Here is a 24842-nt window from a genome sequence, read left to right as displayed (position 1 = left end):
GGCAGATAGCACAAACTCACTTGTGAAAAACAAAACAAAAACATTTTTAGGTAGTTTTATAAAATAATTTTAATAATGCGCCCTACTATTTAAATATTAATGTTGGCAGCCAGTGGATTGGGTAACTAATTGGATGAATTATATGACGAAGCATTGTTTTAGTAAGTTTGCCACCCACTCCTACTAACAAGAAAAACTCAATGAAAATTTGCATTTTAACAAGAGAAAAATTGACTGCTTTAGGTATAATACTCAGTATCTTTAAAGTTGTCACAACTTAAAAGAAGTAGAAAACAATGGAAGATGACATTCGAGAATAACTTCAAATCTTTAAAAGCTTTTTTTTTTTCTGTATTGAATCATAGACTAACGTAGGTTGCAAGAGATCACTGGAGATCATCTGGTCCAGCCTCTGCTATAAACAAGGCTAATTTCAAAATTAGATCAGGTTATTCACAGCCTTGCCCAGCTGAGTTCTTAGTAATTCCAAAGATGGAGATCTTATAATATCTTTTGACATCTGCTGCAGAGCTCAAGTGCTATCTGCTGAATCAGCAACCTAATTTCGGGAGCACCAGACCTAATGTAACACAATCCTGTAGCTGATCCACACTTTATATTCTGGTTGAATGGGAATTCTGAGTACAAAAGTTTCCATTGTGGATATTAACTCAATGGTTTTTGTGTTTAAATTATAACACTAATAAGCCTAAATGCCAGGTGAATATGCAAGCATGGTACTTGTCTCATTCTTAAGAAAGCTTACCTGTACAAGTGAAGCCATCCCCAGTATAACCTTCTTTACACAGGCAACGATAAGAGCCCATTGTGTTCTTGCAGTCAGCATGTGGACTGCACATGTGGGTTCCATTGGAGCACTCATCCAGATCTTTAAAATAAGAAAAACAACATTAGTTTTTTTAAAAAAAAAACAAAACAAAAAAAAAAAACACCACAACATGAATACACACTTTAGGCAGTATATGACATGACCAAACCTCTACTTCAAATGATCTTCCGTAATAAAACCCACACGTATGTAGGGTCATCTGACTGGAAAAGCAGTCACAGCTTATTTACAGCCCAACAAAGAATGCTGACAAGGTAATTGTGAATGAGGAGGCTGCGGGGCACCCTCCAGGCTAAGACCTTCTAGGATATATCCTGTTTTCACAAGGAGTACTGAGAGACCTCTCACTGTCTCCCATGAGACACAAACTTTCCCGAAGTACACACAGTCTCTCTCCATGGTCCAGTTCACTTCCACCATCACACTCGCCAAATATGAGATAATGCCGATTTCACAGTTACCATGGCAGAGAATTCGCCCTCCAACGGATCATGTCAAATTGACCTAATGAGGATGATAAACATTTGTCTTCTCTATTTGTAGGTGTGGTATTGTTTTTTCCAGAGTCACCAAGACCCAGTGCTGATCAGACCTTACAAATAAACGCATACAACACTCACCTGTGCACTTGATACCATTCCCAACCCAGCCAGGGCTGCAGCTACATTTGAAACTTCCCGCTGTGTTCGTACATATGGCATGTCTATCACAGTTATGGGCTCCAATTTCACACTCGTTGATATCTGTAAAGACAGAGACATTTGAAGAGCTCATGGATCAAACTTTCTCATAGCCAGCCTACTGATATAGGAATTTTTCAAGACAGACAATGTGAACAGACGAGATCCGATCTCAGACGAGTCTCTGCTGCCCGTGGACTCCTGGAATGCAGCACATCCCCCACAGTATCTGCAAGGATGCTGATGAACACCAGCTAGGTACGGTACCAGCTTCAAACTCCTCCTAGCATTATCCCCAGGCAGTTAATGAAGCCAGGTCCTGCTTTGCCAGAGATGGTGGAAGGCGGAGGATGGGCTGTACCACTGCATTTGATGGGACAGCTGATGGACACAAAGCTCATCAGGCATGCAGTTTAATAAGAGCTCAGGAAACCTAACACAATGGAAAAAGTCAGCAACCTCGGAGACACCAGGCAGCAAGTCATCCAAACTTTAACATATGCATTCATGCCAGCACATTCTATTTCAATACTTTCTATTTTCACCTTATTTTGATTTTCGGGCGTTCTCCGGCAATGTTGAAAAGTATAGACATTAAAAAACAAACTGAACTTCATTCTGCCTTGTCACAAAACAGTGCTAATACTCCATATAAGTACTTAGAGAATGTGTAAGCTCAAAGGCAAAGTTTTTAGAAATTACTACTGGTAACTAAAACAAAGCGGTCAGGAATTTTCTTACACATCTGAGCTACAGTGCTTTCTGTAACCAAGCTCTCTCTAACTGTGCTTTATATCCACGCAGGATGCAAATTATCTAGACTTCACATCAAACCACTTAATATTTATATCATTTTTTTCACCCTCCCAGATACTTTTTGCTGTTGCAATAAGTCAAATCATGCCATCCTGTTAAAAGCTGACAGAAAGGGAAATCAAGCTCATGAACTCTGCATGATTCCATACACAAAAACCCATCTTAGACCCCTTTTGAGAAGATGATTAAGAGAGGGTATCATCCATCAACCAGTTAACAGTCACTGGGGTTCTCAGCCCCAAACCCTCAGACCTCATCTACCGTTGTACCTAAAAGCAATTAGCTCTTTCAAGAGGGCAGAAGAGGGGAGCCACCGGGGAGAGTGTCCAGGTAAGACCTTCGCCATTTCCTTTATAAACATTTCTTAGGTTTTCTGCCCACCCTTCTTTAGGCATAATGCTCTACGTCCTTTCTGTATAACCTGTACATATACCCTGCCTTTTCACAAAGGCTACGGGCAACTCTGAGAAGCAGATAACATATGTCTTGCATCCTACAATTAAATTCTTGACTCCAGATTTTTTTTTGTTTAGCTCTGTAGTGAAATTGCATCCAATCTTGTTTTTCTGAGTTTTTCTAAATGAGACATTGCTCTGAATCAAAACTCCAGACGTGAGTATCCTCACAATCTGAATGCTGAAGTCCAGATACAGATCTAAGTCTGGCAGCTGGAATCTACTGTTAATGAAGGCTGACTGCACCACAAAGCCTGAAAACATGCAAATGGACACTTACTTTTTAGAACTTAAAAAAAAGGGGGGAGGAGGGGCAGATAATCTCAAAGCATATTTGCCTTCAGTATGTGCAGAAACTCATATGAAGATAACATCACCCTAAACAGGAAACTAGTGTCTGTTAAAAATCTTAAGGGTGGTCAGAAAAAAAGAAAAAAAGAAAAAAAAAAACACCCTCATTTTGGCTTGGACTAAAGGGAAAGACTAAAAGGAATTTCTAGAGGTCAGTTACAGTATACATTGACATAAAAAAGCTGAGGCAAACACTCTATATTTTAACCTTTACGTGATTTTTTAAAACCAAACTGTTAAACTTTAGCTAGCATTAAGATTGCACTGTATTTGATTATTTGATGCTTTGAAACAACCAATATCTTCCTTATACCCTCTGGAGCACAACAAAACAACACAAAAACCATCATCAGTTGAGATATTTCTGCCAAGAATTCTTCTAAACCACCAGCAAACACAAACAGAAACTCGCATGCAACAGCTCCACCGCAATGAAGTCATGTTCAGGCTCAATTTTAAGGCAATCTAAAAACAATTTTTAGTTCTACATAAACTGACTGTGGACTCCATCCAATTTTGCACTGGCCCACTAACAGTTTGCACCCCATTAGTATCTCCCAGTGGAAGAGAAAGCAATTGCTGCACTTTCTCACAGCTTGTGAGCTGAGCACCTTCCCCCATGCCAGCCGTCCTTTTCCCCCATCAGCTATTTGCCACAAACACTAAAAAGCTTGGAATCTTCTGCAGGATGAAAGTTGTGAGCACAAATCTATATCCAAACAGGGGTATTCATAACGGGATCAACTTTATCAGATATCATCCACTAAAATGCCATTCTACTTGCTTTGATCAAAATCCTGAAATCCTTTTCAGCTTTTATCCACAAAAAAAAAAAAACACAAAAAAAAAAAAAACACAAAAAAACCACACCCACATCAGATTTCACTACTTTTTACCTGGGTAAATATCAAATAGGGAATGCAAAATAATTTTCTAATGCCATCTACCTTCACAGTGACGTTGCTGGGCTTATTTCATTGATGTATGGAAAAGCTTTCAGATACTTAGATGAAAGCTGATTGAAGCATATAAAATACCATTACCAGCTTCCTCCCAGATTGTACTTATTTTCAAAGCTATCTGCATTTAACTCACGCATTGTTCTGTTGTAATCCCTATTTTCTCCTTTCACTGCACAGCTGAGGTATAAGCCTAAATTTATTGCACTGCAATTATTTCCAAGGCAGAGGAGATCTCAGACCAAACACGGTTCTGTGTAAATGGGGCAGTGAAATCAATGGAATTTATGCCTGCTTGTACCGGAGCTTAATATGGATTTATGTTACCATAAGTACTGAATTAGGACTTAACTTCTCCTTTTTGATTCATTCTGTGGAGCTCTGTAGGGGAAAATTAATTAAACATAAATATCTTTAATAAAAGCAAGAGTCCAGATTGTGCTGTCTGCATGGCAGTACAAACAGTACTACACTCTTCAAATAGCTCCAACTATTTTCATGCAATTGTTTGAAGAGCAGGGCATTACTCAGACTGAGTAAAGGTATCACAACCCAAAGAGCACACAGGAGAATGCTGCTCAAGTCAATGTTTCACAGAATTATGGCCTATTCCCATTGACTTCAGTGGGATTTTCATTAAAGAGCAAAGGAGTGAGTCACTGATTTATATCAACCTTCTCCTTCTGCCTCCAGTACGAATCTGTGACAAGCCAAGGAAAATAAAGACATTCCAATCCAAGACTGACACTGCATCCTCAGCCGGTCCCACTGTGCCCCAGTCCTGCTGCACACATGCTCTCAGCTCTGTAATTGCACAACTCCCATTAATACTAAGGGAGTTGTCTGCTACAACAGATGAGAATATGCGTGATAAATAATATGCAGATCTGACATCATAACAATCCCAAGCACTGTGGGGAAAAAAACTGTCAGTCACCCTATTTTGTTGGCTCTTTCAGTTCTCTGGACCAATATTTTTTTCTCTCAAGCCTTTGGCAATTAATAAAGCGTCTCTCCCATTAATCAAAGAGGTACAAGTGTTTAGGGCTGTGGATGTACAGCAAAAATATACGCCTCACACATACCTGTTGTGTTGGCACTATGCTTGCAAACATGTCAGCCAAATGCAAGAAACAGCTAGCCAGCACCTGCACAGAGTCCCCACGCAGTTTGTAAGTGCATCATTAAAAATCAGCCAGAGAGAAGCACAGGGAGAAGTCACTTTATTCTTGCCTATACTCTGGAAACATCCAAATGCAGAGGAATCTCTGTATTTGAACAAAGAAACACTAACCCATGACAATTCATATATCCATCACAGGGCATGAAAGCATCAAGGTACGCCGTGTACATTTCCTGTTAAATTTCACTGGGAATTCAATAGCCTATAAAGACTCTTAGCAAAGCGTGAATTTAATTCAGTCTTCACCTATAAATTAGTACTGTTTGTCAAGAATAACGCAAATCCCTTAAGCATTTTCTGATTTTTTAATTTTTTGGCACTCAATTTTTTTTTATATATCTGTGCATTTTATTGCACTGACGTTCCACTGGTATTTTGAGCCTGGGCCCGATTCCCACCAGACTGGTCGTCTGGTGGAAGTCACAAGGCATTTCCTCCTCCTGGGATGCTGCCCATGTAATCAGGTGAGGAAAAGGAGCTATTAAGAAGGAATGCTTCTCAGAAGGGCGAAGACAGTGACTTCTGTCTTCTATTTCAACTTAGCACTCGTTTCAACATATGAGTGGAAACATATATGGAAAAATTCCCCTATTCTGAGCTCTGTACTTGGTGAAACTGTTTTCTTCTTTTGGACTCACTCTCGGATTCTGTTTAGCATACTGCAGTGTAAGCTCCTCCTGGAGTTTCCCATGGGTCAGGTCTAGCCTGCTATTGATCCTTACATCATCAGCCCGGGGTGCAGCATGTTGTTGCTGGACAGGCACCTACTCACAATGCACTCCTTCTGTAATACTCCCATTTGGCAGGCAACCTCGTAATATTATTATCTTTTGGTATTTGGCCTGACACAGCCAGCTCCCAAATTCATAATGGGAAATGTATTTGTTTCACTGATACCAGAATTCTCTTGTGCCATCAGACTGAAGCACAATGTATTATTAATGGCTAGAAGCCAAAGGCAGGGAAGAGAAAGGCAAAGCAGATTGTACACACCACAAAGCGTTATGGACCTACTTCTGAGGGCAAATGACAGGGCTCACCTCTTTCACCTTATCAGCTGTCTTTCTCTTTTTAGCTGTGTTATTCTCAGCCATGCAAGTATTTAACAGCACGCACACACTCCTCCTTTACCCATTAATATAATCACTACTGAGTGACAGCAAGTAGCATTCAGGACCAAACCCTCTAATCTCATCCAAAGGCCATGGCTGAACACCTTCCACCAGCCTTTCTCCAAACAGTACCAGAGCGGCCCTCACAGAGTGGCCCCAAGCTTGCTGTGGAGAAGCCCAGCTGCCCATTTGAGCACATCTACTTTTTATCTGCTGATTATCTCCGGTGACTTCTGCCCCAGGGTCACCTCACGCAGTTTGACTTTGTGAAGAGCAGCCTAGCCCAGTCCAAGCACAGTTTCACCAGGAGCACACAGCCATAACTAGCCAGGATAGGTGTAAGAGAGTCAGAGAAGAATTTGTTCCTCTGAGAAGATATCAGAGCAAGTAAAGCTGAGGCTCTGCATCAACAATGAAATACTGCATCCAAAGCAGTGATGAATCACCAAATGCAAGTGCCAATACAGGATTCCATCTCTGCGCAAATACATGAATACTTTATTGACAGAAAAAGCAGATAAATTTGTTATAAAGCTCAGCAATCTGGAACAGGGATAGGGGAAAGCTTTGCAATCTTTCCTCTAGTGGCTATGAACCACTACTTGCCTAGAAAAATCTAAAATGAACTGCTCTCGGTCAGTCTTGCCACAGTTTGCTTTGTGAATGGAAATTACATCATCTGTAACATTTTGCCTCAGAAACCTGCATTCACAGTGTATATTTGTGTATAAAACATTTTTAATTTTATTTTTGTTATTAAGCTCTGTACACATTCTTACTGAGAACCAAGGTGGGGGGGTAAGGCTAACATCTGTGTGGGATGGGAATGCAAGTCAGTGGGTGGATTCTGAATACTGTTACATGATTGGTGAAAAACATGTTTATTTGTTAAAATGGAAACAATCAGTAATGACAAGGGAGCTGAAATATTTAGACAAAACTGTAATGGAACCCAGAGGACGTTATTTAATTGTTCTCATGAAACAGAGAACCTCCCATTCAAAGCATTGTACACATTTTTGTAATTTTTTTCCACGGGAGTTCCTAAAAACTGTGAATGCTTTTGAACTGTCTGCACGACAAGAATTGGGCCCTTGTGTCAAGGTGCTGTTGGTAGGGTCCCTCCAGAAGAAGTCTTGAAGGATGCTCTCATGGGTTCTAGTACCTGGGCCTAGGAAATTCAGCTCTGGCACTTAGGCTATGCAAGCAAGAGCTGTGGAACTCAAAAGTCTCCACCAGTAAATCAGACTTTTTCTAAGTCAGAATGTGAGAATATGCACAATGGGACCTGTTTCCTACGCTTTGGTCCCTACAAACAGTCTCCTCAGCACGAAACCAGGCTATGAAGGTCCTCCTCTGTTTCCTCCCTTCCCCAAAGACTTGCTTAAATCCAAACGATTTTCGTGAGTTGAGTATGGTCCCACCACAGCTGTATCAGCACAACTGATACTTCATCATTTTGTTCCTTAGGCCACTGGCCTCTTTCAAATTACTGAGGGTTTCCATGGCATCTGCCGTAAGTTAGGTGTCCTGGTGAGTAGCATCCTCCCTGGGACACTGACACATACCCAGGATAAACAAAGAATGGGCTGAGAGAAAGGTAAGTACATGTGAGGCGGTGAGAAGAGCCTACATGGCAGATAGCATCCATCCAGAGGGCCAGGCTTGGCTGGAACCAGGAGGGAGGGATTTCCCCGCCTCTGTTAATAAAAGAGTATTTATTGGGACATTTGCCACTACCTTGTGTCACATGCTGCCAAAATGGTGTCTGTTTCCAGGCACTTCCCCAGAAGCCATACCTCAGATTCCTCCCTTGCCTCCAGGACTCTTCTCTGCCTTTTGCCTTCTACTAGTTGTTTCATCTTCCCTGACAGCTCCTTACTATCACTCATTACACGGTGTGATAGCTGTACCATGTGTAACTGATCAGCATGAGGGATTTCAGGTCTAGAGAACTGAAGATCTTTACATAATTTAGGGCAGAAACAAAGAACAATGAAATATTGGTCTACAGGGTACAATTAGGGTTTTCTTGGATTTAGATCAGTTCATGTGTAAGTCAAAGGCAGCTGTTACTAATGCATAGCTATTCGTCCGCAATCCAATATGCAAAGTAGAACTTCAGTTCTCAGATTGTTCTATGAGAGCTGTTAAAAACCAGCCTCATATATCTGGGGCACTTACAGAAGTATATTATTAACTCAGTACAATAAGAGCAGACTAAGAATAAAAGTCTCAAAAACATTGCCAAAAATGTGTTTACCCTAAGTCTACATTAAAAATTATATTAAACATATGTTTGCATTCATATTTTGGAAAAGCCTAAGACTCTCAACACCTTGGCTTGAGACACCAGCACTACGATTATTAATATCATGCCCTTTAAGTCTGTATATTTGAACCTCATTTCTGTTAGCTGGCAATATATGAATTAATGCAAATTCTGATTTTGCTGATATAATGTAGTTGAGTAGCTGTATTGTTGCCGCTTTGCAAGAACTGAAAATATATTTTAACACATATTTCAAGCCATTTACGTTTGCCAAAATAACACTTGGAAAAGAGACCTGTTATTTGCATGCACAGCATACAATTAACTAATCCTAAACCGCTGTGGCCCTCAACAGTCTGTCAAATTACAGCCAATGGCATTTTCTGTTCTCTTAGACTAACAACAATACAGTCAGCCCAATTTTGCTCCCAGTGCATATTTTATCACTCATTTCAGCAGAAGCTGCATTAAGCTGAAAGTTGTGCCACAGAACTGCAGCAAATTTGGGTAAGGATTACAGTATTTAACACAAATAAGTGAAAAGAATCACAGTGAGAGGAGGTTTTGAACACTAGAAAAACTAAAAAGGCATGCAGAATCACAAGTTCAACTGAAGATTAACTATTAACTTTAAAACGTACCTGTGCAACCAGTTGTGCCTTTCTTGCCTGAATATCCCATATCACAATGACAGATAAATGAGCCTTTTGTATTCTCACAGGTTCCACTCAGACAAATGTTTGGATGCAGATCACACTCATTAACATCTAAAAAAAACATAATTTAAGATTTATTAAATAAAATTCTTAGAAAGTAACTAGCAAAATCTCTGAGATATGGTTCCTTAAAGACTCAAAATCAGCAGTATTGTCCAAAGAATGACTATGACTATTTATTGAAGCTTTCTATGTATATGTATGCATGTGTCTATACAGTTATATATGCATACACACACATGGACACATATATTATCTAATTTTGCACAAACGGTTCTCAAATATGCTCCAGATTTTTAATTTAAACGTGAAAATTTGTTTTGGATTCAAACTGTTTCCTGACTTTGTTCTACCAAAGCACAGTACTTGCACACAGTTTGGTTTAGTGACAAGTTTAATCAGCACTGATGATTTACCTTGCCAGAAATTTTCCAGTGTCACCCATCAGCAGTTCCTTTCTATAAGCCCTCTTTGATCTGAGCTGCATGAAAGCTTATTGGAAGAGGACCCAGAGATACACTATTATAGATCACCACATCTGCATCCCAACTTGATCTGGGGGTCTACAGGAACATACAGAGATTACATCTGCACTTGGTAAACATAGCTTGTGCACTAGGGCTATTCCTGTGGTCAGGTGGCCAAAATTGCAGCATAAGAGCAATACCTTTTAAATACCATTGTCTGCCTACTTGGAAATAGTGCCTTAATAAATATTTTTTTCCTTAGTTAAAGCAGATAGGAAAAGATATATTTTCACTTACCTACACAAGTCTTCATGTCCTCAGATGCCATGAATCCATCATAGCAAAGACACCTGTACTCTCCTGGGATGTTTGTGCACTGGCCTCCATCACAGATATTAGGATTGTCTTCACACTCGTCAATATCTACAGGGAAAAATCATATTAAAACATGCTTTAGATATATTATCTTTACGCAGTGCAACCAACCATAACCACAGCAAGCAAACATTTTAATGCTCTGGTAATCACAATCAAGATTGAATCCCTGAACAGTATATTGCAAAACTGTCTTGATGATTAAACTCGCCATCTCCTGGTAAAATCAGTGGCAAACATTCCCCTCTTGCTCCAACAGGAGCAGGAACGAGCTTTGTAGGTAAAAAAAAGTCACTAAGAAAAAAATACGGAACCTTTGTCACATCACATGGCCACATATAATTGTATCTTTCTAGATACAATCCATCATTGTTGAAGTCAATGGAAGCTCCAAATTCAAATACAGTGACTTGATCCAGTCAAGCTCATGATGTGAATGATTACAGCACATACATTTATGCCACTAAGAGATTTTACGGTGGTTTTTGGGTGGGGTGGGTTTTTTTTGTGGGCTGGTTTGTTTTTTTTTTTGTTTGTTTGTTTTAGCATTTCAGCAGACTGGCTAGCTCAGCCACATACTTACGTTCTCCAGCATATATGATGTTTTTTTCAATTCATGAAATTGGCTATCACTGATTGGGGCCAACTGCAGAAGCAGACACTTTATTATATTATTGCAGCCATGCTAAGGTCTGGAATCTTCCAAAGTCCCTGGGGTTATGTTATTGTTCCTTGTAAAAATCCCTACAATTTCCCTGTATCAGCACCAACATAGACCAGCAAGGACAAAAATCAGAAACTCTGCTTAATGATTCCATGGGAAAAAAGTCAGCACAAAAAGGACAAGATTCAGGAACCCCCTTCTGAGAGCAAGGGTGTAACTCATTATCAGACTGGTCTATTGTGGATTGCAGTAATTATGCAGCTGCAGAAAATGAACTCGCTTAAACTAAAAATATTATGTTCATTATTCTTCTGTATTTCTAGCTGTGAATATTTGTGTGGATACACACAGCTTCTGCGAGGAAGAAGGCTGATTCACCCCTGTTCATCCTAATGAGCAAATAACATTGGCATGGACACTAGCATGGAAATGTTAATTTGGAATGGAATTTGAATAAACATGCAAAATTAAGCTCTATAAATTGGGATAATAATGTCAGAAATAAAGAGCTTTATTTATTAACCTGTCACTGTACTGATTTCACAGTTGGGGGAAAATCATCTGACAAAGAACCTGTTGTTTCACCTAATTGAGCTGATTATTTATGCATAACCTCACCAATTCAGACTTGACCTACTACTGAACTGAACAGCATTCTTAATAGCTCAATTATCAAGAAATATATTCCATAATAGCTTCTAGCTCTGTATGATGTTAAAAATAAAAGACATGTTCACACAGAGAGCAAACTGAAAATGTAAAATAGGTGTTTCACATACTCAGGTCACAATGCTACTAAATCATGTACCTTGCACAAACATACAACACAGTACAATCAGTCATTCTGTGCAAAAAGTAGAATATGTTGCAAAAAAACATTTTTTCTTATTTGTCACTAAGTTTGGGTAGAGGCCAAAATTTCAGCATGCAGACTTTGAATATTCACCATACACTTATATATGTAATTAACTTCTCTTCATAAGAAGAATGCAGCATTTTCAGATACTAAAAGCGTGGTGAAGGTGGTCTGGGTATTTTCTTGGGTAGAGTTTGACTAGATATCCAAAAGTGTCTAGTATTTCTGCTATCCATACACAACACACGTGCAGACATAGCTGATATGTCTCTACACAAACTGTAGGAAAAAGCATCTGACTAAAATTTGATCACTGTTATTTGTGTTCACAATTAATTGTATCTACAATCTTTCCTGGGTATGCTCAGATAGATCTGTAATAATACCGAAAATCTGGTATCTCATCCTTCAAATCCTACCTATTGGCAATATTCCTTAATGGAATTTCATTCATTCTCATATTTTATATTTTAAAAAAATCTAATACAGTATGCAGGAAATACCAGAGTTTCTCTATAAACATAGAATTATAATAATATCAAGTGGTTTGTGAAGTGAGGATAAAAATTATCTTTTAGATTTGGGATAGCAACCTGTTCTAGCATGACATCAGTAGCTCCCCACAGATGCAATCATTTGTTGGAGTGTGAGGCATCAGTTCAGTATTGTATTTTGTGTTAAGTACATGGATAGGCCTAGAGAAATCAGCATACTTATGTAAACCTCCTTACATGTTAGCTATTGCATACAAGTCTTTCTTAGAGGAGAATATGAAAATGAATAGCTAGCAGCTATTAATGGCTGGCCTGTAAATGAAATTTTATTTTTCAGAGTCAAGGCTGGATATAAATATGCAAAAATTAACAACTAAGATCAGATGGTTCCTCACCCAGGTTAAGATCTGACTACAAACCTCTAAGGACTTTTTTATGCTCAAGTGGTCAAAGACATTGAGAACCTGTGCCCTCCACATAGCAAAGACAATTGCTCCCTCCCTTTTTAAACCTGAAAAGGGAAAGATGATAGTTTTCTATTCCAAAGCTTTTAGTTTAATAGGCAGGAAGATGCTCTAAACGATCCACTCTGTTCTTGGTTTTAGAGATTTCTCTGGTTGACTAAGGGCAAGAAGGGCTAAAACAGAGGAGAACTGTTTCTAGCCAGCAGACTTGAAATCCCTAAGACTGCCTGAATATGCACTTGTGTTATTTGTACCCAAGTCAAGCCAAGATGAAAACAGAAAAGCGGACCACAGACCCCTGCTGCTCCCCTCCCTCTCATGTATCTGCTAATCCTGTCAGGTTCAGATTCTGGTTGAGGCACAATTTTGATCAAATGGTTTTTATTTTTGCATTCAAAAAGCGCCCAAAACAGCACTGTTGGCAAGTTTTTGTATGAACTTGCCTTCACAAGAAACTTGACCTATCCCTGCTCACTAAAGCAAAATATTTCTAATTTAAGTATTTGAGGTTTTGAAATATTTAATTTCAGGGTCAAATTTGCACTTTTCTAGTTGATTTCTGTCTTTGTACAAGGGTCAGATGCTTGCTGAAGATTGGCTACTTTACAGCATTGTGACAGTGTAATCTTTCAATGGGGGGCAAACTGAATTGAACCATGCTTTAAGGTTCTTTTATCCTTTGGAATGGTAGCGAATGGCCTCAGGGTAAATAAGATCCTGGTCAGAGGTCTATAAATATTTAGAAATTCTAAATGTGAGTTCTCTCTACTAATTCAGCATAGAAAACTCTCAATTTGTTCAACTATAAAGGCAATTCTATTCCAAGGAATTAACTCTGTTATATTTCTCATGCTCTTCAAGGAGTTCTTGGATGCAATTGGCAAACAGCTGGCAGATATTCACATGCCTCAGCAGTTCGTGGTTGTGCAGTAAGAAATAAGAAAAGAGCAGAGAATAATTATCTTTCCACTAACCTATGTGGAAATCACCAAGTACAATCCACATACTGGGATTATGACTCCCAGAATCCCAAAGGAGAACACCCAGCCATTACAGAGCTCTGATGACAATTTTCTCACAAACCGTTTAGAGTGCAACAGCGCTGTTTCCTAAGAAAGATTCGCACTATTCAAATTTCAGTTTGTCTGAAAGTCATTCCGTTTTGAATGAATGCAGGACACTTGCATTTGACTAAATAAAGAATTAAAAATAGGATTTTTTTTTTGCTTGCTTAAGAGCAGACAACACTGCATTTCTGCCTATTTGTTCTCCAATATAATCATATGGTATACATGTATGGCATTTTGACTTATGTTTATGATGATTCTTTCCATTAACTTCAACACATTTTAGATTTGCACCTATTATAGCTTAAGGGAGAAAATTTATCTGCTACTAAAAAATCACTGCCTTTTGCTACCAAACTCATAGTCAACTTCCACACTTTCTGCAATCATTAATATCCAATTCCCTTCAAAGCGATTCAGATGTTTACTTTAGAAAAAGAACTTTGTCTTACATGCATTCATTACATTATTTTTACAGTATATTTGTTACAAGAGCTTTAATATTAAAAAGAAGTTACATTTTAAAAATACTGAAATCAACCATTTCAGCTGAAGAGTTCCAAAAATCTCCCTTACCGGTACACGTCCTGTGGTCTGGCATGAGTGCAAAGCCTTGTTTACAGCTACATTCATAGCTGCCCTCGGAGTTTGTACAGAAGTTCTCACAGCCACCATTCATTATGCTGCACTCGTCAATATCTAAAATTGAGAAAATTACAGTTAATACCCATAGTATCTTTTACTTTAAAACACATTTCACAGACATACTTGGAGTTAGCTTTCCAGAACAGCATCAATCCAGCCTCTACACTTGCTTTTGCACACTCCTTGAAGATACAAGTGTTTGCAAATACAGGCATTAGGAAGAATGTCGGGCAAACCAGGAAGGAAAAGAGATGACATTCTCTTTACATTCAAAATTTTACATATAATTTATATAAAAATACCAATGTTGGGTTACCACAGCATCATTAAGGCAACAAACTTTTGGTATGGTTTAAGAAAAAAAAATCTACTAGGCAGAATTAAAGCCAGTGGATTTTTGCATGCATTTCCACTACACAATAAAATATACGCAAAGAAAAGAGTGCACAATAGATGACTTAAGCTAAATGTTATTTACAAAATGTTGCTTTAAGAAAGCAGTTACAGAAAAGAACCTATATTTGAGACAACTGCAGATCAAATAAGGAAAAAAATTTCAGTTGAGACACTTGATTGTACTTCACGTCTCTCAGGAATGCAGATTTTAAATAAAATGTAGAACTCAGGAATTAACAAGATATTCCCTCTTCACAATCAAAATCTGAAGTCTTAAGACATTTAAAAAAGCATGCTATTTTATGCATTGTGATTGATTTATGAGAGAAAATAAGCTATTACAGTTAACTGTAGCACTGCTGTAATTTCACTCCTCTCAAGCAATGGATGTGCACATCTTATTTTTTCTGCATACTATTCTGACACACTGTTATATTTTTTGAATCACAGTTAAAAATGTCTTTACACAGCTACAAATATCTTCCCTACTCACTAGACATCTTGTGTAGACTTTGTCCTTACCAACACAGTATAACTTGTCAGGTGTGGACTGATATCCAGGGTTGCAAGCACATTGATATTTTCCAATCAGGTTGACACAATGTCCATTTCGGCACAAGTTGGTGCTTAGATCACATTCATTAATGTCTGTTGCAAAAGAAAAAGACAAACACATTTTTATGTCTGTATGGAAATGAAACTATTGCAAACACAATACATGCTAGCACAGTAAAAAATTAGTATAAAGAGCTAGCTGTGCACAGTATCGATTTTGTCTCCATATCTCACCTATACATGCAGAAATATTTGGTGATATCTGATGGCCTGGAGGACAATCACACCGAAAACTTCCCTCTGTGTTGAGGCAGGTTCCACCTCGGCAGAGAAGGGGGTTGCGCTGACACTCATCGATGTCTGTGAGAAGGGAAAGCACATCACCACAGGGATCAACACTGCCAAAGCACCAACCCTGGCAATGCCCCAGCAGCAGCCCTAACAATGCCCCAGCATTGTTCCTCTCGTGAGCATACCTACACATCTCCTCCTTACCCAACGCCTTTCCAGGTGCTGACCCTGCTACTCTCCCCAGGGGTCCAAAAGACATGTTAAGACAAGGCATGGGACTGCTCCACACACCGTACTCACACAGCCCCTGTATGCCACCTCCTACTCCCCTCACTGACATGTGTGCCAGGGGAGGTGATCACTGCAGACCAAGAAAAATTTTCCTCTGTCCTGACCGCGTCCACCTGTCCCCTTAGTCTTCTCCCCCTCCCAGTTCCATCAGCCCAGATTGATGCTGGAGCCTTTGCTACAGCTAGTCATTCCTTAAATCTGCTTTAACTTCAGAGTTCAGGATTGTATCCCACTCACCAGACTGTGGGGATAAATTTAACCTCCTAAAATCCTGAGCCTTGCACATTTATGCTTTGGCATCCTACAGAAATAGGAAATTCGTGTTTGGGGTGGAAACCAAATTAAAGCAAGCTTTAATAAGACTCAAAAACGAGAGAGATCTAAATCAAGGCACAATCAGGCCTTTAAAATAACCTGATTGCTTCACAAAAATAAAACATACGTAGAATACTACTGCACATCTACGGTCTTTAAAAACATACCCATGCAGTTTTTCATCATCATAAATCCACTTTCATAGCCTTCAAAACATTCACATTCAAAGTCCCCAGGAGTATTGACACAGATGCCTTGGCCACACAGATCAGGAGAGATGCGGCATTCATCGATATCTGTAACACGAAAAGAACACTCACAGTATTTTCGAAGTAGTCCAGCTTTTCCTTTTCCAATTCAAAGTTATGAGAGATGTCTATGCAGTTTACCTGTGCAATTCCTCTCTTCAGAATCAAGGGCAAATCCACTATCACATCTACACTTGAAACTGCCAATGGTGTTTCTGCATTTTCCATGGGTACAAAGGCTGGGGACCATTTTACATTCATTGATATCTAAAAATGAAACAGATTAGGCATTTGATTGTCAAGTGAGCTAGCAAAATGTCCAAAAACTTCAAGAAGGACAGGTTAGTAAAAATGTAAATTCTGCAATAAGAAGCCAACCGCAATTTATACATGCAACCTTTCATCACCTCTCTCAATGTAACAACAAGCATTCATAAGCAAATATATTATCTTTAACAACAGACTTTGGAAGAGCTTTACAGAGAGGTACGTATCCTTTATTTCACAGAATCTGTAGTGTAACTAAGGTGCTAAGGAAGACCTCTGTTCAGTGCAAGGGTATTCAAGCACTGCATAGACTTCATGCTTCTTGTCCTCAAAGAGGGAATGTCTGAGAAAGAGGGGAAAGGTCATGCAAGAGCATGATGATGTATTCTCTTGAAAAAGCCACATTTCTCACTCCCTGTGCACAGATTTAATGATAAGGATTTATGATATTATCCATTCATACAAAAACTGCACACAAAAGAACAACGTTGACTTCAGAGATCATTCTTTCATGTGATAGTTATCTCTTCTTTTGGGAAACTTGTCGGCCATACTACATAAACCGATAGTGCCTTCCACCTAACCACGAATACAGACACTATGCAGTAGAACCGCATATAGCACTTTTTGCCATAAAAGGGTATTGTCTTATTCTTCCTTTGTCCTACAGGATCTAATTGCAGCTCACTGAAGGAGACATTGATTTGAATGGATGGAAGATCAAACCTACAAGGGCAAAGGAAGCTTCCAAAAGAACCACTGCTAGTGGTTCTATCTGCTAGTTTCTGAGAAAAAAATGTGACTTTCGTGAGTCACAGAACATATAAGTATAAATAACAGCATCTCTCACTTCTTTATGGATAATTAATGGCTTAGCAAATGTTTATAAAGCTAAGACTGAAACTATTAACAACAATTGTCATTCATATATATTTTCCTATCCTTTAAAACTTCGAAATATTTAGGTTTTGGTAACTGGCTTTTTTTAAACATATTCACATTCAGTTGTGCTTCTGATATTGTCTAGCTTAATCCCACTGGTAACCCTGCAAAGATGGCTTTCAACACATGATGCCAGGGTGTCACTGTGTGATTCCCATTAATGCTGGAAGTTTACCAAGCACAATCATAACAAGACTAAGTTTACAGTAAATGCAATTCTGCTCACTTAAGTTATCATGCTGGAAACATTTTTTCTCTATTTCTAGTGGCTCCACAAGAAATTACCAAAATTTTTCACCCTCCCTTGCTTGCTCCACAGTAAAACTGAAGTTCCCATACCCTGCACAGGTAGGAAAGACTCTGCTCTCAGAACATGTCCAAAGCTACCTGTGCAGTTAGTTCCAGTTTCTTGCATTATGAGGTGCCAGGTTTTCAAAACTATTCCATCAGCCAGAGATGCCATTAGATGCATCACAGGAGGCACAGTCATGCACAATTTAACCTCTCTAGTACAGAAAGAGATTTAGTATTTTGAGGCTACAGTATAATATAGTATTTAATGGTCTGTGACACAGACTAAACGATCTTATGTTTTATTCTGGCCTTACTTTCCACGAAATCTAATGGGATTTGCAAATGTGCCTCAAGGCGACTGAAGTGCCTAACTACCACTGAAATTTTCAAACCCCCAGGAATTGACCAAGAGAAGAGTAAAAGGAAAAGACAGCAGAACTTGGAAGCAAAGAACCACAAACACATCAGATACCTTTAGAAAAAGGTTTCCCAGTAATCTCTATCTTTGTAGAGAATCCAGATCCTCTGGGACAAAGAGCTTCGAATTCTGGCGATCCCTTCAGAGGACATTCCTCACACTCAAAGCCCCATGCTGCCCCCACAGAACAGCAGCAAGCATCCATTCGATGTCGGCCTGGTATTTGTAAAGTGCATTGCTCATCTTCATGCTGCAGGTAGCAACTCTCCAAGCGAATGTCTGTTGGCCAATTGAACAATATGTTGAGAGAGAAAAAGAAAATTTAGTTCACTGCAGAGGAATCTCCAGAATCCCTTCTCAAGACAGTTTGCCCTGTGCTTTTGAGGACTCATGGGGCATACCAACCCTACTGCACAGCTCCTAACAGCAAAATATGAACACTAAACTTGAAAATTAACAACTGAAATAAGTTTAATGTTTTCTCTAAATGGTGCTCAACACTTGAAATACATTTAGGCTCAGAAAAGGGTTTTAAGCATTTCAGCTTACCATACCTATGTAAGGTATGGTAAACCTTTAATCAATACAAGCTATTCCTCGTTCTGAGACGAATCTTAGGCATTTACTGTTATAAAGGGATGGAGGTGCTTTGTATGGACTGCATACAAAACTTTGATATTCTGTTACACTCCCCATTAATGCGTACACTGTGGCTACCAACACCACAGCTCTCCTCAGAAGCCTTGGTCCTGGCAACAGTGGTCCCAACACCACCCTTCCAACCTTGGTGGGACTGACGATGAAGAGTGCTAGGGGCATGGATGAGCTGTAGGGATTTGTCAGATGAACAATTTGGAACCAAATCTATGCCATTCACCAGCCAGCAGATGGTGATGGGCTTTAGATATTACCACTGGAATCTGTTCATATTCCAGTTGAACAGAGTTCATGTCCTTGATCGATTCCACTTGAAAATGACATGTGGACAAAAATAATTTTCCTTATTTGTAAGAAAACATGCAGCATAAATCTATTTTCTCAGTACATAGATTTGCTTTTCCCTAGTAGACCTGTAAATGGAATTAATACCTACCAAGACACGTCCGTCCAGAAGCATCTAAAGTCATTCCACTGGGGCACTGGCAAACAAACGATCCCAAGGTATTGACACACTGCCCATTGGTACAGACTCCAGGAAACACCTCACATTCATTTACATCTATTTCCAATGAAAGTGTGAATAAATGTAATCACTAGCATGCTAAACATTAACAGGTCAGAAAAAATATTAACATTCTAATGTTTGTGTTTTAGGATAAAATACAAAGCCACAACAGTTTATATGGCCTGACAAAACTGCAAATATTTAGGATTTCCTATGCAAGTCAGCCAGAATCAATTAATTACAGACAAAAGTTGATGATTAGGAATATTACATGTTGTTATTTGCTGCTCCTATGAATACTGAAATCCAACTCTAAAATAACTAAAAAACATACACCCTCATCCCCAAAAAAGAAGAAAAATATTTTCAAATATTACCAATTTTCATATTTATTGTTATTTGTCACTTTTGGGAAAGGATAATTTTATTATCTGTGTTAGCATGGCCTGAGCATAAATAAACATTTAGCAATCTAAACATGGGGTCCTCCCATCAGTGTCCTTTGTGAAAACCACATGCTTCACAACTGCCTCTATAAAAAAGCCTCCAACATTAAACATGACCCAAGATGAAGCATAACAATTTTTAAGACAGGAGAGGATAAGAAGAAGGAATCAGAAAGGAATGACTGGTCTACAGCTGAACACTCATGTACAGAGAGTAATCAAGAAGTGGGTGGGTTGGACTCACTCATCTTCCAGACAAATCTAGTGTGAACAGAGTCTGTGCAACACTCTGACTGCATGGTGCAGGGTAGAGGATGCATGTGGAGGGGACATCAGTGGCCTCTGCCCTTGACTAGATATTATAGCTAAAAGGCCCACATCAACTAGGAGGCAGGAAGTAAAGCCAACAGATTATCTGAAACCACTGAAACACAGATCACAGCCTGTGAACAATATTTCAGCTGACAACTCCAGGGCTCACCCGTAAACTCGAGGAACACTGCCAATTTAGTTTGCTTATTTCCTTGCACAAAGCCCGTTACTAATTTTACATGGACTATGTATGGGAGAACTATCACCTTTTACGAACAAAACTTACTCTCTTGCCCTGTCTCACTTGCCAGTAAATTTCCCTGAGCTCTTCCCTTGTCTTGAAAAATGCTTACATTGGTTGAAACCCAAATACTGCTTTAGTATGTTAAAACCAGGGGAAAGTACTCAGAAGAATCTGGGACTATCCAGGTCCCACTGAAATCAGAAAGATTAAAGCATGTAATAGATGTAATCCAAAGTGCTGGTAAAGGAAATGCTGAAAACAGTTATGTCTACATCTTGGAAGGATAAACTTTCCATCCCAGCAGTGTTGAAAATGTTCTAAGACTTTCCTTGTGAATAGAGAAAGGTGGGGCCACTTTTTTTTTTCCTTTTCTTTCACTTACACACTCCAAAAAGTGTTGCTGAGGTCAGATAAGTTGTGTACAGTGGGTCTGCAGCACGGACGTGCCAAAGTATTCAGTCATCATTTGGAAAGCAAAGAATATGTGTGAGGGTGTTCCTCTTTCTTTTTTGTTGTTGTTTTGTTTTCTTTTTTGTTAAGGAAAAAAAATGTTTCTTTATGGAAGCTACATATGGGAGTAATTTTTAAAAAATATTTTAACTGCAGTGTCATGTCAGATGTTGTCAGTCAGGATGACCCACAGCAGTTTGAGACTCTCTGAGCTTCTGCATATTATGGAAATATGCAGTACTTTGCCAGGGGTTCAAATCAATTCAGATGAAGATGAAATAGGGTGGGACCTTCAATTCTCACAGAATAGTATAGAGTCATCTCATACTGAGCAAAAAGCTACACATTTAAAAAATGTTCAGCCTGTTCTTTAACCAAAGTTTAACTGTGTCCTGATGCCCATTTTTTATAAGACAATAACTATGCTTTGGAACATTTCTGATTTAATATAATGTTACATGGAAGAAAGCCAAGGTTAAGAAAAAAAGCTTTCATTTGAAATACAGTCTTTAAACATTCTTTTTCTACAGCATAGTAATGGCTTTGCATACCACTGTATCAATAATGCCATGTTTTATTGCATATTTTGCCTGAATAGGTTACTCAGTTAATAGTACTTGAAGAGAGAACCATCTCCTTATACTCATAGATACTGTATTTTCAAGTGTGTACTTTGAGATAAACTATATGTAGGAATGTTAAAAAAACTGAAAACAATTTCAACCCTGACATAACTTTAACGAAGTCAATGGAACTATACGAGGTAAGAATTTGGCATAATGTTCCTCTACGCTAAATTAACTGCTTAACTCAAAACACTGGCGTTTTTTTTCATTCAAGCTCTGATTTATGTTAAGGCAACAATAAATACCTTCACATAATGTTCCTCTTATTCTTGAATATCCCTTTTGGCATATTGGGTCTGTAAAACAAACAAAAATGAACTTTTAGAATGGTACAGTACAAAACTCACTGTTAACCTCTTGTGCAAAAATGATCATGTGAAATATTACATCAAGTTTATTGCTGTGAGAGGTCTGAGTACTTAGACAGTATCTCAGTATTTTCTGAAAAATAAGGAGACAAGATGGGGCAACTACATAAACTATGTAAAGTGTCAGCCATTATCCTCTTTTACCTCCAACATGTCTTAGCTAGCTAACCACAAAGTGGTTATATTATTCCTGCTTTATTCAAACCAATTAATTCATTTAATCTGGTCTCAGCATATTACAGCTCTATTTATCACTGATAGATGAGGATGAATTCTGCTAAGTTATAAAGGCTGAATTAATTGATGACTTGAGCAAACTAGCAGCTTTCAGTGTGTCTAAGTATCAACCCATACACATTTGTGCAATCATCATCTTATCCCTAGGTTCCCAGCTCATTCCACAGTTCAGTCAAACAAATTGTGATGAAGTGAATATGCAGACACCTCAACTCACTGCTTGATCAACCATATGATTCTCTAGATAATCAGTTAATCTACGGAGTATAATAACAAGGGCTACTCCCTCTCCTCCCTCCATTACCACACCAAAGATCCATTTGTTGCAAACATTTTCTTGGGAGCTCTGGGGAACTTGCATCAATTGCTACATCGTTAAGAACTTTAGATCACTTATTATGACAAACCATGCTAAAGTAATGCTGCAAGTTACAGACTGTAGGTGTGGTCCCTTCCTTTAAGAATTTAATTTTGTAAAATGTTTACTATAAAAGCCAATGTTAGAGCCTTCTATAATTACATGCCACCTCTCAATATTAAGTCATCCCTTTTTCAGACTGAATAAGGAATAAGTGTTGTACAAGAGAAACAGTAAAGTTATTTATCTGGCCTGTGGCCAAAGTTCTATGACAATAATGTGGACCAGCCTCAGAACAAGGAAAAATCCTAGGTTCCTGAGGATATATACTATTTGTTACACTATGCCACCTTCTCAAAATAAAGCAAGGCTATAGAAGACAAAGAACAGTTTCCCTGTCTTCTAAAACTTTATGGATTGATTGAGAATAAAACCAGTCTTACTACCTTATTTTATTTATTTATTTAATGTGGCACTGGTGCCTAGATGGCCATCATCCTTGTTCTAGGCACTAAAGGGTTATGCCAAGGATTTCATAGCTAGATGGTTTAAACAAGCTTGCCTTTTTAAGCTTATTCCCTTGCTTGGAATGTTACATTATTCATGAATTCAAGTAAGATGGGAAGGCTCTTGTAATGTCACATCTGTGAGGTACAAGAGCTGTGAATGAGAATTTTAAGAGAATAAATGAAGAGTGTTACCTCGTTCACATGGTGTACATGGGCTACCCCAAGCAGCACCTAGTGAGGAACAGCACTGGGACTTCAGAGTTGCTCCATTGATATTTATTTCACATCTTCCATCAACTATGTTCTGCCAACAGGTACCCTTAACAGTTTCTGTTAGGAAAAAAACAAGGTATTGTCATGCAGATTGTTTAGAATTATACATGAATATATTTGAAAATACATCTCAATTTAACCATGAAAAAGAATCATCCTTTCATTCTAACTCACCACATCAGATCTGAATTTATTTTAAAAGATCTTAATTTATCCTTCTCTATGCTGAAGTACAGCCTGTAATCATCCCAGCAAAGAGCCCTTGCAAGTCCTAATTTATGCTTATTAACCTTAACATATGGGAATATCTCAACACCATTCAAGACCTGAGTCGCCATAATTTTTTTTATGATTCAGATCTGAGGCACATGCAGAACGGGGTAGATATGAACCTCTTCTAGATCCTCCATTAATCTATAAGATACTTCAGTCTGGACATCTGATCTTCCCATCTAGGAAGCGGCAGGAGACAGCTGAGGACCACCCAGAACCATAGCTCCATAATTTTCCTTGGTGACTAGGCAACAGCTATAAATTATTGTCACTCCAGAACAACTCGGGGATAAATTATGAGCCCACATAGTATATGAGTCACAGCATTGTCTGTGTCTGCTCTAGAGCTAGTCTGGACTGAACATAACTTACCTATGCTCCATCTCAAATCAAAAAGTGGCCTTTCTAGAGAGAAGATGTTAGGGAGCACACGTCCACCCCTCTTGCAGGAGGGCTGAAGTGGGTGAGCATAGTCCTGAAGATCATTCTGATCAGGTCTGATCAATCCCGTGTATGTTAGAAAAATTTTCATCTCTTTCAAATTTGACATGAAAGCACACCATGCTCCTATGTGCTAGTCACACTTTATGTACCCATAGTAATGGTGAAAACAAACACTTTAACATTGTTTCTGGAACATTTTCTACTAAACATATCTACAAAAGTAATTTTAGAGGTTTTTTCTATACTTGGTGTACACTGCTTTTATGTCATTGGACATTTTCTACCAGCAAACATAAATTTTTCAGAAAAATAAATACCTATGCAGATAGTTCTTGTTGTATCCAAAGTACTTTCAGGAGAACATTCACAAGCAAAAGAGCCTGGTGTGTTTTTGCATACCCCATTAACGCAGGGGTTAGATTCACACTCGTCAATATCTAGAAGAGAAACACACTGCTATTAGTGCCAGGAAACATTAACAAAAATACATATAGCCTTTTTCAGCTTGGGTAAAAATGGAAGCAGCTTTCCTCATGATAGGTTTTCCTCATATTTTGTGTTTCAGTTATATAGTTCTTCACAGCAGGCTAATGATGCATGTGCCCTAAAGACACACTAACACATGAGAGCATTAAAACATTGAACTCAGCAGAAGCACCTCATTTTTCTGTGACATCCAGCTACTATCCTGTTT

General features: G+C 38.7%; 1 protein-coding gene across 3 annotated transcripts in view; it reads right to left on the bottom strand.

Annotated features, from left to right (window-relative positions):
* The window catches only part of FBN1 (fibrillin 1), a 156568-nt gene that overhangs the window by 39974 nt on the left and 91752 nt on the right, over nucleotides 1-24842 (bottom strand). For 2 of the 3 annotated variants that reach the window (XM_035553775.2, XM_035553776.2), the window contains 14 exons: nucleotides 24466-24585; nucleotides 23351-23488; nucleotides 21932-21982; nucleotides 19537-19662; nucleotides 18498-18722; nucleotides 16664-16789; nucleotides 16442-16570; nucleotides 15612-15737; nucleotides 15345-15470; nucleotides 14358-14480; nucleotides 10159-10284; nucleotides 9320-9445; nucleotides 1471-1593; nucleotides 767-889 (listed from right to left, as the gene is read on the bottom strand). The exons of the other annotated variant lie outside the window; for it this stretch is intronic. In XM_035553775.2, the coding sequence (XP_035409668.1) occupies nucleotides 767-889; nucleotides 1471-1593; nucleotides 9320-9445; nucleotides 10159-10284; nucleotides 14358-14480; nucleotides 15345-15470; nucleotides 15612-15737; nucleotides 16442-16570; nucleotides 16664-16789; nucleotides 18498-18722; nucleotides 19537-19662; nucleotides 21932-21982; nucleotides 23351-23488; nucleotides 24466-24585 (1788 nt within the window). The remainder of the gene's footprint in view (nucleotides 1-766; nucleotides 890-1470; nucleotides 1594-9319; nucleotides 9446-10158; nucleotides 10285-14357; nucleotides 14481-15344; nucleotides 15471-15611; nucleotides 15738-16441; nucleotides 16571-16663; nucleotides 16790-18497; nucleotides 18723-19536; nucleotides 19663-21931; nucleotides 21983-23350; nucleotides 23489-24465; nucleotides 24586-24842) is intronic. 3 annotated transcript variants of the gene reach the window in all.

Source organism: Cygnus atratus, chromosome 11 (genome assembly GCF_013377495.2).
Source record: "Cygnus atratus isolate AKBS03 ecotype Queensland, Australia chromosome 11, CAtr_DNAZoo_HiC_assembly, whole genome shotgun sequence".
NCBI lineage: Eukaryota > Metazoa > Chordata > Aves > Anseriformes > Anatidae > Cygnus > Cygnus atratus.
This window is presented reverse-complemented; position numbering and strand designations above follow the sequence as displayed.